This window comes from Hypanus sabinus, chromosome 22 (genome assembly GCF_030144855.1).
Source record: "Hypanus sabinus isolate sHypSab1 chromosome 22, sHypSab1.hap1, whole genome shotgun sequence".
Classification (NCBI taxonomy): domain Eukaryota; kingdom Metazoa; phylum Chordata; class Chondrichthyes; order Myliobatiformes; family Dasyatidae; genus Hypanus; species Hypanus sabinus.
The window spans coordinates 16,140,125-16,155,123 of NC_082727.1; the positions used below are offsets into that span (position 1 = coordinate 16,140,125).

General features: G+C 42.5%; 1 protein-coding gene across 2 annotated transcripts in view; it reads right to left on the reverse strand.

Moving 5' to 3' along the window:
• The window catches only part of mms19 (MMS19 homolog, cytosolic iron-sulfur assembly component), an 84,169-nt gene that overhangs the window by 28,384 nt on the left and 40,786 nt on the right, over positions 1-14,999 (reverse strand). The window contains exons 15-20 of one of the 2 annotated variants that reach the window (XM_059947133.1): positions 12,750-12,846; positions 8,460-8,585; positions 8,248-8,329; positions 5,069-5,166; positions 4,088-4,246; positions 3,186-3,341 (exon numbers count right to left, since the gene is read on the reverse strand). In XM_059947133.1, the coding sequence (XP_059803116.1) occupies positions 3,186-3,341; positions 4,088-4,246; positions 5,069-5,166; positions 8,248-8,329; positions 8,460-8,585; positions 12,750-12,846 (718 nt within the window). The remainder of the gene's footprint in view (positions 1-3,185; positions 3,342-4,087; positions 4,247-5,068; positions 5,167-8,247; positions 8,330-8,459; positions 8,586-12,749; positions 12,847-14,999) is intronic. The other variant, XM_059947135.1, reaches the window with a different exon arrangement.

Here is a 14,999-nt window from a genome sequence, read left to right on the forward strand (position 1 = left end):
CAACTAAAACAAATGACCGTAGATCCTACAATTCTGAAGTAAGAACAGAAAAGAGACATTCAACTTGTCAGGCAGGATTAGAAGATAAAAAGACAGTTAACCAAACAGATCAATTCATTAGAGGTAGAGAAAGTTGAGAAACATTTAGCTCCAATGAAAGGGCATTGACATGAAATGGTAACTGTGTTACTCTCCACGTATACATTGAAGCAATGAAACATACAGTGAAATGCATCATTTTGTGTCAATGGCCAACTCATGCCCGAAGATTGTGCTGGGAGCAGCCTCAAAGTTTCACCATGCTTCCAGAGCCAGCATAGCATGTCTACAACTTATTAAACCTAACCATATGTCTTTTTTGGAATATGGGAGGTAACTGGAGCACCTGGAGAATACCCTCATGCCACAGGAAGAAGGTGCAAACTACTTACAGACAGCCATGAGAATCAAACCCCTATCGCTGGTACTGTAAAGTATTACACGGACTCCTAGGCCACGTGCCACTCCTTAATGGTGAGATGTTGTCTGACGTGTTGCATTTCACTTTCTTGTTAATGAGATTCCCTTTCGCCCTCCACAATACCAGCCCAGATCACCACTTAACATACCACCCAATAATGTAGTCCGAATTCTTGGATACCCACTTTGTAAGAGACAACCCCACCCAGGCCCCTAGGATCAGTGACAGGCCAAATGCCTTTGTGCATGTATGGTGTGAGTGGGATACACAGTTCCAGTACACTTCTGACACATGGTCACAATCAATGACTGTGACAGGAGGAATGACAGGAGGAAGGTAGGCAATGCCCCAAGCAGTGGACTCCATTAGTAGTCTCAAGACTGATCTGCAACTCAACTGCATCCTTTCACCTATGCATTAAATCTTTAATGCAATTGTCTGGCAGAATCTGAGCTCCTGTATCAGTTACTTTCTGTGGGAAAGGATTCTACAATTCACCAACTTTTTGCATGAGGAAATGTTTACTAATTTCTGTCTCAAATACACTGGCTATGATGTTGGCATCACACCCCCTCATCCAAGGTGCAGTACTAAAAACTTTTCGTATTGTGGAAGCAAGGTGGGGGTGGGATGGGGGGGGGGTGGGGTGGAAAGAGAGAATCTGGCTCAGTGATGATTTGATTTCCATTTCTAGTCAACCTGGCTCCTCCATTCAGCAATGTTGCTGTACTGAAAGTACCTGATTGAGACCGAGAGAGCTACTTCTGCCAGTGACATTACAGAGTGTTGCCCTGTCAGACAGTATGCATTATTTAAGGCTGAGGCAAGGCAGAAAAATTAGGGAGCTAGGAAAATCCAAACTTAAGAGCAGCAGGGTAGCGTAGTGGTTAGAGAATGCTTTACAGAACCAGTGATCTGGGTTCAATTCCCACTGCTGTCTGCAAGGAATTAGTACATTCCCCTCAAGACACAATAGGTTTCCTCCCACATTCCTGAGATGTATAGGTCAGGGTTAGTGAGCTGTGGACATCCTAACCCTAACACCTCCAGTACACACAACATCCTCGGACTGTGTTGGTTGTTGACTCAAATGATGCTTTTCACCATACGTTGCGATGTACATGACAAATAAAGCTGACCTTTCTTTAAAAGTTCAATTCACAGTCAGTCACTCCGCAACAGCTTGAGTGGGTGAGTGAAAACTCAGACAGTGGAAGTTATTGTGGGGATGTCTGAGGATATGCACTTTAGTGGGAGGAATCTGAAGGCAGACTATTATCTCAATAATGAAACACTGCATATGAGCGAAGTACTGTCTTGTGCACTAATCACAAAATGTTAGCAGGAAATACAGCAAATTATTATGGCATATTGGCCTTCATTGCAAAAACACTTAGAAACTGGCGAGTTAAAATTATACAATACCACACCTGGAGTACCGTGCAGTTCCGACCCTTTATTTACGAAAGAAGACAATTCAAGAGACTCTCAAAGTTCATTCTTAGGCTCAGAGTTTTCCAACTGAGAGCGGCAGAAGAAATTAAATCTATATTCTCTCGAGTTTAGAGGAAAGAGGCATGAGCTTATGGAAAGATCTACGGGGTGGGGGGGGGGGGAATGATAAGAAATATTTCCAGATGTTTCTACATGGAAGAAGAATCTCAAATGTGGGAACAAAGCTGCAAGATTACTTGCCTTTCGTTTAAAATTGAGGTGTGTAGATAGTGATGGAGGGCTTCAATCCAAAACATTGACAATTTTTTCCCTCCCACTCACGGAGATGCTGGTTGACCTGCTGGATTTATCCAGTGGATTGTTTGGGACTGATAAGGTTCACCTCAGGTACATGCACGACAACCAAGTTCTATGAACCTCGGCAAACTGACATTCTCACTTGACAAATAATAACTTTGAAAGGAAACTGAATAACTAAATAATTGAAAATAAAACATCTAAGAGGACATTGCTGTCAGAAAGCCAGCACTTTGATTAGCCTCATCCTGTGCCAATGGAAACAATGAGAAATATGCTGCAGACACAAGAGACTGCAGATACTGGAATCTGGAGGAAAAAAAATAAACCATTGGAGGAACTCAACAGGTCAAGCAGCATTTGAAGAGGCAAAGGGATGTTTGATGCATCAGTCCTAATGCAGAGTCCCAGCCCAAAATGCTAACCGACACTTTACATTCACAACTGCAATTCAGGAACAGTTATTACCTCCAACCACCAGGCTCCTGAGCCGCATAGATAACTTCACTCATCTTATTCTGACCTGATTTCACAATCCGTACAGACTCACTTTCAAGGACTCTTTACAACCCAAGTTCTGGGTATTATTTATATATTGCACAATTTACCTTCTTTTACATATTGGTTGTTTGTCAGTGTTTATTTATGAACAGTTTATTTCATAAATTCAATTGTATTTATTTATTAATGCCTACAAAAAAATGAATCTCAAGTCAGTTTATGGTGACATATACGTAGTTCGATAATAAATTTACTTTGACTTTGACCTGACCGGCTAAGTTCCTCCAGCCGGTTGTGATCTTGCTCCAGAAGCATACTGCATATTCAGCCGCAGCTTTAACATTGGTATTTAACATCAGAAACAATTGGAGCACTTACATCCGAAAAGTAAATGGCTCCTCCTCTTGTCCAGAAGAGTTGAAGTGAGCTGTGCCACGCTACTCATCAGGGTGAGGCTGGAGATGATGCTTACCTTGGATCGATGCTCGGACTGCCAGTCCTAGCAGACATGGAATAACTGTTTGGTGAAAATACTGACTGCTTTCACTGATATCCTTGCACCGTTCCGCCACTTGCTGCAGACTCTGACAGATCATGATGGCTACCTCGCTCTTGGAGTTTGCATTCTCTGCAAGAGAAGAGGCCAGCATTAGGTATCTCATTACCAGGGGGTGGGGGGTGATTTCAAGACACCACACTTTTGAGCTGTAGCTAGCAATTCTTACCCCAGTAGATCACAAGATAACCTCTCCCTTCTCCCCAAAATAAACTGAACTCCTTATCTTAAGATGCTGCCCCACTGGATGAATGAGGCAAAGCAGTTCAAATTTATCACTCATTATCACAGTAGACAACATTTTATTTTTTAAATTTAGAGATACAGCCTAATAACAGGCCCTTCCAGCCCAACAAGCCATGCCACCCAATTACACCTATATGACCAATTAACCTACCAACTGGCTTTGGAATGTGGGGAAATAGAGCACTTAAAGGAAATCCATGCAGTCACAGGACATCGTATAAACTCCTTACAGAAGCAGCAGAATTGAACGTGTCAATGATGCTGTAATAGTAGAGTGCTAAGCATTACATCACCATGACTCCCTAACATAATAATATTTCTACCATAGCCTCACAAATTATTTCAGTTTCAGTTGGACAGGCTTGGGTTGTTTCCCCTGGAGTGACAGAGGCCTACGAGAGACCTGAAATGAGGTTAACAGGAACGTGAGACGCACAGTTAGAGTAGACAGCTGGTAATATTTTTCTTCAGAATTGAAATGTCTAATACCATCGGGCATGCATTTAATATGAGGGGTAAGTTCAAAGGAGATATGCGGGGCGAGTGTGGATAAGATGCTCCTTGAGACTCACCTTTCTGTAAATCGGTCAGATAGCTCAGCAGGACTGGGATAGTTTTCTGCATTATACTGAGATGAGTGGAGATAGCAGCCAGAGCCTGGATAGGGCGCTGATGCAGTATGTTCTCAGACTCTGCAGGAAGTACCATGCCATCCTTCACTTCTACTGGCCCTGTAATGTCAAAGCAACTATGACTGAAATATTCACAGTTAGCTTGTCCCTCAAATGATATCTCCAAAAGTCAGATTTATGCTTATGGAAGCTCTTTAAAATCACAGCTACAAGGCAATCTTAGAGGGAGCCATTGGAAGCAAGATTAAGGTGCTTAATCTTAGTCAGTACAAGAGAAAGTCCAGAGGAGATTCATGAGAATATCAGGAACGACAGCAATAATGTATGAGGAACATTTGATGGTCCTGAGACTGTACTCACTAGAGTTAAGAAGATTTGGGGGGGGGGAATCTCTCATTGAAACCTATTGAAAGGATGTGAAGAGGATGTTTCCAACAGTAGGGAAGTCAGAATACAAGCAGTCAATTTAAAACAGAGATGAGGAGGAATTTCTTTCAACAGAGGGTGGTGAATCTGTGGAATTTGTTGCTACAGATGTCTATAGAGGCCATGTCATTGGGTGAATTTAAAGCAGAGGTTGAGAAGTTCTTGATTTGTAAGGGGATTATAAGGGAGCAGACAAGAGAATGGGATTGAGAGAGAAAATAAATCCGTCATGATGAAATGGTGCAGCAGGCTCAATGGGCCAGTGGCCTAATCCTGCTCCTGTTCTATGGTCTTATAGAAAGAACAGGGAGAGTTTCGCATAACAATGCTGGCAAAATGGCCTGTCTCTATACAACATCATCCCATCTACTACAAGGTTGATTATGCTTGTTCTGCTAATGGGCTCTGTACAATGCATAGTTCACAACACTTTCATAGAATTTATGCAATGCTCAATCTGCATAATGAAAAACTAAATACAGTGGAGGAATATACCAGTGTTTAACTCTCTTGTCAGTGCTGGGACCATTTTGCAGATAAAGGCAGAAGGGTGAATTGCAGACATGGCAGTCGAGGCTTCCAACGCTGCAGCACTGAGGACAGAAAGAATAACCAAAATCAACATCTTTATGACACCTTCCACAAAGCAAAATGTTCTGAGGCAGCACACAGAAGCATGATCAAATATTTCAGCCAGCATAAGATGCTGCTGAGACATACAACCAATAATAAACAATTAATTGGAACACAGAACATTACAGCACAGTATAGGACCTTCACCCCTTGATATTGTGTTAACCTTTAAACCTACTCTATGATTAAGCTAACCCCTCCCTCACACTTAGCCCTCCATTTTTCTTTAATCCAAGCACCTATCCAAGAGTCTATTAAATGTCCCTAATGTATTTGCCTCTCCCACCATCTCTGGCAGCACTTCCCAGCCACTCTCTTTGTAAAAAACTTACCTCTGACATCCTCCTGCTCTTTCATCCACTCAACTTAAAGTTATGCTCCCATTGTATTCCCTTTCTGCATTGGGGAAAAAATCTCTGGCTGTCCTCTCATTCAATGCCTCTCATCATCTTGTACACTTCTATGAAGTCACCTTGCATCCTCCTTCACTCCAGAGTGAAGTCCTAGCCCACTTGATCTGCCTTCATAAGATATTTATCATGAGTTGTGAGAATGTCATCAAGTTTCTGTTCAATTGTTGGAGTACATGCGGCAGAGTAACAAGAATGCAGATATGCAAGAATATGGGGCAAAAAACAAACTTCTGGAGGAATTCAGTAGTGTAAGCTGTATATGTGAGGAAATGAAGGAAGGGTAAAGAGGAGGTACCAGTATTTCAAATCTAGATCCTGCTTCAGTGCTAGTGTAGGGTTATGACCCAAAACATTAACAATTCCTCCTCACATTGACCTGCCACAGATGCTGCAAGACCCACTGAGCAGTTTGTGTTTTTTTTAAGGAAGCATGGAAGAATGTGTCATCAAATAAAATTAATCAATATACTCCTGTAACTAGACAGAACAGAGATCTGAGTGCCCTTTTTCAAACTCTCAGGTCCTGTGACTGATAGTAAGAACCCAAAAGTTGTACTGACTGGCATCAAAACAAGGATGTTTTCCCAACTATGCGCCATCTTCAAACCACAATGCAGAATCTCCCCACCTCTGCCTGAGGAGCAATTAACTCAAGAAAAATCTGATCACATACCAAAGAGTGGGTACAATACTCTAGCAGTCCAAATATTTCCTAAGAGAAAGGCCCATAAACAAAACATTGTTGGTGCTAGAAATCTGACTCTACAACACTTGAAATACTTAGCAGGTCAGGAAGCATTCACATGGAGAGGAGTTAACAACACAGGCCAGTCACTCTACTGTCAAAGTAAAAGTAGATGTATTATCAAAGTAAGTATATGTAACATTATGCTACCCGAGATTCACTTCTTGCATGCAATTAGAGGGAAAATAATAAATACAATATAGTTTATGAAAAACTATACCTAATCAAAGCAACTAATGTGCAAAAGCCAAAACTTGGAAATAAAAAAAATAATACTGAGAACATGAGTTGTAAAGAGTCCTTGAAAGTGAGTTATATACAGCATCTATGGAAAAAAAGTACAGTAAATGTTTCAGGCTGAAATGTTTTGGCAGAACTGGAGAAAAAAAGCTGAAGAGTAGATTTAAAAGGTGGGGGGAGTGGGGAGAGAAACATCAGGTGATAGGTGAAACCTGGAGGGGGAGGTATGAAGTCAAGTGCAGGGAAGTTGATTGGGGAAAGAGACAGAAGGCCATGGAAGAAAGAAAAAGGGGGAAGGAGCACCAGAGGGAGGTGATGGGCAGGTAAGGAGTTAAGGTGAGAGAGGGAAAACGGGATGGGAAATGGTGAAGGGGAGGGGAGAGGGTAGGGGGAATTACTAGAAGTTTGAGTAATCGATGTTCATGGCATCAGATTAGAGGCTACCCAAATGGAATATAAGGTATTGTTCCTCCAACCTAACTGTGCCCTCATCACAATAGTGGAGGAGGCCATAGATGGACAAACTGGAATGGAAATAAAAAGCGGAATTAAAATGAGCGGCCACTGGGAGATCCCGCTTGTTCTAGCGGAGGGAGTGTGGATGCTTGATGGCTTGATAATCTCCCAATCTATGTCGGGTCTCACTGATATACAAGAGGCCACTCCAGGAGCACCGAACATTATAAATTACCCCCAACAGACTCACAGGTGAAGTATCACCTCACCTGGAAAGACTGTTTAGGGTCTTGAATGGTACTGAGGGAGGTGGTGTAGGGGCAAGTGTGGCACTTGTTCCATTTGCAAGGATAAGTACCAGGACAGAGATCAATGGGGAGGGACAAATGGACAAGGGAGTTGCGTAGGGAGTGATTCTTGCAGAAAGAGAAAGTGGGGAGGAGGGAAAAATGTGCCTGGTGGTGGGATCCCATTGGAGGTGGCAGAAGTTTCGGAGAATCATGTGCTGGATACGGAGGCTGGGATAAGAGCAGACGTGTGTGAAACGGAAGAGATGCGGTTGATAGTGGAGGAAAGGAAGGCCCTTCCTTTGAAAAAGGAGGAATCTCCTTTGTTCTAGGGTGAAAAGCCTCATCCTGAGAACAGATGTGGCAGAGATGGAGGAACTGAGAGAAGGGGATGGCATTTTTACAAGTAGCAGGATGGGATGAGTTATGGTCCAGGTAGCCGTGAGAGTTGCAAGTGAAAGAGTCTGTAGGTCGCATAATCAATTCAAGAATTATGGTGAATAAAATTCAGAAGACAGATGGTTGTAGGGTAATAACTTTCTTGAACCTAATGGTGTGGGACTTAAGGCTCCTGTACCTCCTGCCCAGTGATGGTACTGAGAAGAGAGCATGTCCAAATGGTGGTCGTCTTTGATGATGGATGCTGTTCTCTTGAGACAGTGTTCCACGTAAAATATTCTCAAAGGTGGGGAGTACTTTGTTGGTGATGGATTGGGCTGTGTCCACCACTTTCTGCAGCTGATGAAACACCAGTTGATGCTGTTTAATCTGCTAAATATGTCCAACAGTTGCATTCATTCCAGATATTTCTGTTGCTCATAACTGGTCACTTGGAAAATTTCACCAAGGAACAGAGAGCACAGAGCTTTTCTTTAAATATAAATAACCAAATATACTCACCAAACTTGTGGGTTGTCTTCCTGAAGGATCAGTCTGTTCAAGTGATCTACGCTTAATTCTATGTCAGAGGGAGACAACAGTCCTAGGGAAGGAAAAGAGATCACGAGTGAGATGCCAAGCGACTATTTACAGATTAATTGACAAAACAGGACACATGTGATTTGATGGAGTTCATTCAGAAAATACTGATAATAAAGTGTGAGAATCGGAACCTTTCTGCAATCCCAGAACTGCCAAAGTGCTGGTCCCCACTGTCTGTAACTGGGCACTGGAGTCAGTCAGTGCAGAGAATACCAGGCCACACAGTTGATCCTTAAACGCACAAAGGGGATTCTCATCTGCAAGGAAGGAAGCAGAATTAAAGAAAAACAAAAGACCAAAGTATGGATTTGCAGCCGTACTTGTCCAGCCAGTACCCTCTTTGCTGCTGCAAAATCCTGGCTTCTCAATTTTCCAAAAAAATCTTGACATGGTCCATGCACTTTGTTTAACTGCTCTGCACCATCTCAATAGATGCAATACTGTAAGAGTCCTAAAGCACAACAGCACTGAAGCGGGCAGTTCAGCCCATCTAATACATGCCCAACTGTTATTCTGTCTAGTTCCATCAGCCCACAGCTGGACCAAAGCACTCCACACCCCTCCTATACATATACTTATCCAAGCTTCTCTTCCACTGGCAGCTCTTTCCACAATCACACCATTTTCTGAGAAGTTGCTCCCCCTCAGATTCCTGCTTTAAAATTTCACCTTTCACCCTTAACCTATGACCTCTAGTTCTTGTCAGTGAAAAAAGTCTGCTTGTCCTATCTATAGGCCTCATAACTTTATATGCTGTGTATGACCCACAAGTTTGCTTATTCATGTTTAAAGAAAAGCTCAGTGCTCTCTGTTCCCTGGTGATTTTCTACAATCCGTATTCTGTTTTCTTCTTACCATCTCAATGTACTTCTGTGTGGCATGACCTACCTGGCTTGGACACACACAAAAGCTTTTCACTGTACCTTGGTACCTGTGACAATAATATACTAATGCCAATATGCAATGCCTTTCATTTCTGAAAAAACTAGCAAGTCACTTTCTTGGACAAACAAAAATTGACACTGACCACAAAAGGAAATACTGGGACAAAAGAGCAAAATCTTTGACAGAAGAGGAGGGTTTAAGGAGAGTCTTAAAGGACAGCAGCAGTGAGAGAATTAAAGAGCTCAAGCATTATGTAGCTGATAGCTCACGCTGGGTGGAGTGAATTCAAAAATGGTGGGGCCAAGAAGGAATATATACAACCCAGTGGTCACTTTACTAGGTAAACCTGGACACCTGCTCATAAATCTAATCAACCAATCACATAGTAGCAACTCAATGCAAAAAAGCACATGACTTGATCAAAAGGTTCAATTGTTGTTCAGTCCAAACATTAGAATGAGGAAGAAATGTAATCAAAGTGATTTTGACTATGGAATGATTGTTGGACTGGGGGTGGGGGGGGTTTGAGAATCTCAGAAACTGCTGGTCTCCTGAAATTTTCCCACGCAACAGTCTCTACAATTACAGGGAATGGTGTGAAAAGCAAAAGTATGCAGTGAGTGGCAGGTCTCTGGGCAAAAGCCCCTTGTTAATGAGAGGTTGGAAGAGACTGTCCAGACTGGTTCAAGCTAACAGAATGTCAACAGTAACTCAAAGAACCACACGTTACAACAGTGGTATGCAGAACAGCATCTCTGAAAACACATGTCGAACCATGAAGTGTATGGGTTACAGCAGCAGAAGACCATGAACAGTCAAGGCCACTTAATTAGGTACAAGAAATACCTAATAAAGTGGCCACTCTGTGTCAATGCAGATTCAAGAAATTCCAAGAGCAGTTCCTTTCAAACTTTTAAAATCTTACTACAAACAGAATAGAACAATTGGCAAGATTATTTTTTTTTCTAAATAGTATTTTTTTCAGGACCTGCTCAGAATCCAATTTCTCTTGCCATAGCTGACTCTGAAGTCAAACGAAAGGCAGACATTGCTCTGTGACCATTATTCCGAAAGGACATTACCAGAACTGCTTCTACTACAGCACACAACTACCCAATGTAAGTACTCTATGAAGATTTCCATGGGAAAAGCAAACATTGATATTATTTGGTTCACCACAGTGATAGGACTATCAAGTTCAGGGTTTGTTTGCTCTAGTTTATTCCTTGATCTTTGGTCTCCTGGCAGTTATCTCTAGTGATGCTGGGAACACACTCAATGCTATAACAATCTTTGCAACTTTACTGAGGACATTACTCAAACTCCAATAACACAGATTATTTTCTTTAAACTCAACTTATTATTGCCCCATTTTCCACATTTCTGTTTTCTTAATTTATAAATTCAACTCAGTAAAAAGGCCCTTTCAGCCCCCACAAACCCACAACCCCAATTATACATGTGACTAATTTTGTCTTTAAAATGTGGGAGGAAACCTACGTGGGCATGGGGAGAATGCACAATCCAGCAGGAGAACTGAACCCATGTTGTTGGTACCTTGATAGTGTTACATTAGTTACAATAGTGTTGCGTGCTCAGTCCACTGCTGTTCACTCTGCTGACCCACAACTGTGCTGCAACACACAGCTCGAACCAGATCATCAAGTTCGCTGATGACACCATCATGGTGGGTCTCAGCAGCAAGAACGACGAGTCAGCTTACAGAGAGGAGGTATAGCGGCTAACGGACTGGTGCAGAGCCAACAACCTGTCTCTTAATGTGAACAAAACAAAAGAGATGGTAGTTGACATCAGGACGGCACGAAGCGATCACTCCCCGCTGAACATCGATGGCTCCTTGGTAGAGATCGTAAACAGCACCAAATTTCTTGGTGTTCACCTGACGGAGAATCTCACCTAGTCCTTCAATACCAGCTCCATAGCAAAGAAAGCCCAGCAGCATCTCTACTTTTTGCGAAGGCTGAGGAAAGTCCATCTCCCACCCCCCATCCTCATCACATTCTACAGGGGTTGTATTGAGAGTGTCCTGAGCAACTGCATCACTGCCTGGTTCGGAAATTGTACCATCTCAGATTTCAAGACCCTGCAGCGGATAGTGAGGTCAGCTGAGAAGATCATCGGGGTCTCTCTTCCCGCCATCACAGACATTTACTCTACATGCTGCATCCGCAAAGTAAACAGTATTAATAAGGACCCCATGCACCCGTCATACAATCTCTTCTCCCTCCTGCCGTCTGGGAAAAGGCTCCAAAGCATTCGGGCTCTTACGACCAGACTATATAAACAGTTTCTTCCCCCAAGCTATCAGACTCCTCAATACCCAAAGCCTGGACTGACACCTTGCCCTACTGTCCTGTTTATTATTTATTGTAATGCCAGTACTGTTTTCGTACACTTTATGCAGTCCAGTGTAGGTCTGTAGTCCAGTGTAGCTTTCTCTGTGTTTTTTTTTATTATGTAGTTCAGTCTAGTTTTTGTACTGTCATGTAAACCATGGTCCTGAAAATCGTTGTCTCATTTTTACTATGCACTGTACCAGCAGTTATGGTCGAAATGACAATAAAAGTTGACTTGATTTGACTTAAACCCTACACCTACGTGCTGTCCTCAAACAGAGAACTCATCTGGGATTCGAACCCAGGACCTTGCACTGCTGAACATTTTATCCCTCAAGTGAGAATCACACCCCTAGACCACATGCTGCTTGTTCCTTACGAGTTACCTCTACATTCAGACACATTGTCTCTACTTTCTCCCAGCAACAACTACAGGTGTTAGTTAAAAGTGAAAATTCCATATGGGATAAATCTGAAATAAAAAAATCAAACCACTGGAAACATTGAGCAGATCATACAGTGTCTGTGGAAAGTGAAGTTTAGTTAATGTTATAGATCTCAAAACTGGAAAAGAAAGAAATAAGGCTTTCAGTAACAGAGAAACTTGGAGAAGAACGTCTTTATAAGACAAGAGCAAACAAGATTTTACAGACACAAGGGACTGCAGATCCTACTGTAATCCGGAGGAACTATGTTGAGCAACAACTGTTGGGGGAAAGATTTTGGATTGAGACCCTGGACAGAATTAGGTAGAAGCAAATTATGCTGTTAGTCTTCCTGTCCGAACCCACACAGGAACCTACCCACTCCCCTTAAAAATCAACCTGAGCTTCTGTCCTTATACTGTTGCCTAAAGGACCAGAACAAATCCCTGCACTCCCCTGACGTACCCCTAGCATTAAATTGACGCAGGTGGCTTTCCATGAGAGCTGAAGTTGGGTAAGCCACAGTGACCAGAGCAGCTACTCAGTATGATCACATGGAGGTCAGAGCTGTACACCAGCTGGCAAAAAGGGTGTGGACCATTGCTGCGGCTTCCCACTTTCAGTCTACAATAGAGACTCGTATCAGAAACAAGTTTATCATCACTCACATACATCATGATTTTGTTCTTTTTCTGCAGCAGTACTGTGGATTCACTCATCCATGAAACTCTGGTGTAAACAAAATCCAACCCACCTTCCTCATCCCTGCTCCAGTTGTCAGTAAGTTGAATGAAAACCTTTAGGATTCCTAAGAGAGTCCAACGTTGGCTACTCTGCAAAGGAGACAAAAACTGTCCCATTAGTTTAATTGATTCTATCCTTCAAATGCCACCTAAACATCTCAACATTTTCTCACACTATCATATAACCAAATCTGTTAACCTATCTGTTAGCACCAAGGACAGGATAAAAGGGCAGATGTTCCCCAATAAGAAAAGTTGCCTGGGACATGAGTATTCACCTGCTCTTCTTTGTACAGTGTTACAGGATACTAAACATCTGCCCAAACAGGACAGGATATATCACAGTGCACACACCCTCAGTGGAAATAATCTTTGAAAGGTGGCTGAGACAGATTACACTGACAAAGCCCAGTGCAAATCCTGGATGACAACCAAGTGTCAGATACATGTATAGGCCATCTTCTTCAGCTGCAGGACCCCAGAGGGTTCAGGCTGTTCAACAGCAAAAGGCTTTGTTACCACACTTGATGATGCTTTCTTGTTAAAGCTCCTTTCAGTGTGCATTCACTGAATGTGAGATCCTTGAAATCAAATAGGAGTAATTTCTACTGCTATACATCAAAGGGTGGGTGGATGGGGGAGTTACAGGCAAAGGAAAAAAGGGCCGCTGGGTACCATACTTATAAAATATTCATACTCTTAGAATAAGATGCACAATCTTCATTTAAAATATAACCAATAACTTCGTCCCAACAGTCATCCATGGCAATAAATCGCACAGATTCACCACCCTCTGGCCAAAGAAATATCTCTGTTCTAAGTGGACATCCTGATTTGAGACTGCGCCCTCTTGTCCTAGACTCTCCCACTACTGGAAACGTCCTCTCCGCATCCACTCTATCCTGGGCTTTTCAATACTCCCTCATTTTTCAAAATTTCAGCCAAGTGCAGGCTCGAAGCCATCAGATGTTCCTATAGAATAAAATAGGGCCTTTCAGATCATACAGTCTGTGCCAAACCATTTAAGCTGCCTCGTTTCATCGATCTGTGCTTGGACCACAACCCTCTGCACCTCTCCCATCCAGCCACCAATCTGAACCTCTTAAACAGTGAAATCGAAATGGCATCCACCACTTGTGCTGACAGCTTGTTCCACACTCCCACCACCCTGTATGAAGTTTCCCCTCATGTTCCCCAGAAATATTTCACCTTTTACCTTTAACCTATCCCTTCTAGTTCTAGTCTCACCCAACCTCAAAGGAGAAATCCTGCTTGCATTTACCCTACTTATACCCCACATAATTTTGTACATGTACCTCTCTCAAATCTCACTTCATTCTCACTCACTCCAGGAAAAAATGTCCCTAACCTATTCAACTTTCCCTGTAACTTAGGTTCACAAGTCTCAACAACATTCTGTAAATTTCCTCTGTGCTTTTTCACTCTTATTGATAGCTTTCCTGTAGATGGGTGACCAAAACTGCAAGGGGAGCAGGAGTACGCATTCAGTCCCTCAAACCTGCTCCGCGTTCAGATTTCATCTCCTCTTGTGTGCCAGTTCCTTGTTGTCCTCAATTGCCTGTTCATTCAAAAGTTCATCCATTTGCTCTTTAAATATCCTTAATGATTTAGCCTCTACAGCCATTGGGTAAAGAATTCCTAGTCTTTGAAAGGAGTTCCTACATACCTCAGTTTTAAACAATTGCTTCCTAATCTTGTACTTGTTTCTTCCTTCAAGGTTCTCCCATATGGACACATCTTGAAATCTGCTCTCTTATGTCCCCACCCCCCACACCAGATCTTACATTTTCCAATAAGATTGCCCCTCATCCAACTATACTCCAAAGAGTATATCCTCATTTCATTAGCTGCTCATGAAAGGATGATCCTCTCTGCCTTATTAATCCTTTGAGTTCTGACTCCATTGCCAGTATATCCTTTAACCATATAACAATCACAGCACGGAAACAGGCCATCTTGGCCCTCCTAGTCCGTACCGAACTCTTAATCTCACCTAGTCCCACCTACCCGCACTCAGCCCATAACCCTCCACTCCTTTCCTGTCCATATACCTATCCAATTTTACCTTAAATGACACAACTGAACTGGCCTCTACTACTTCTACAGGAAGCTCATTCCACACAGCTATCACTCTCTGAGTAAAGAAATACCCCCTCGTGTTTCCCTTAAACTTCTGCCCCCTAACTCTCAAATCATGTCCTCTCATTTGAATCTCCCCTACTCTCAATGGAAACAGCCTA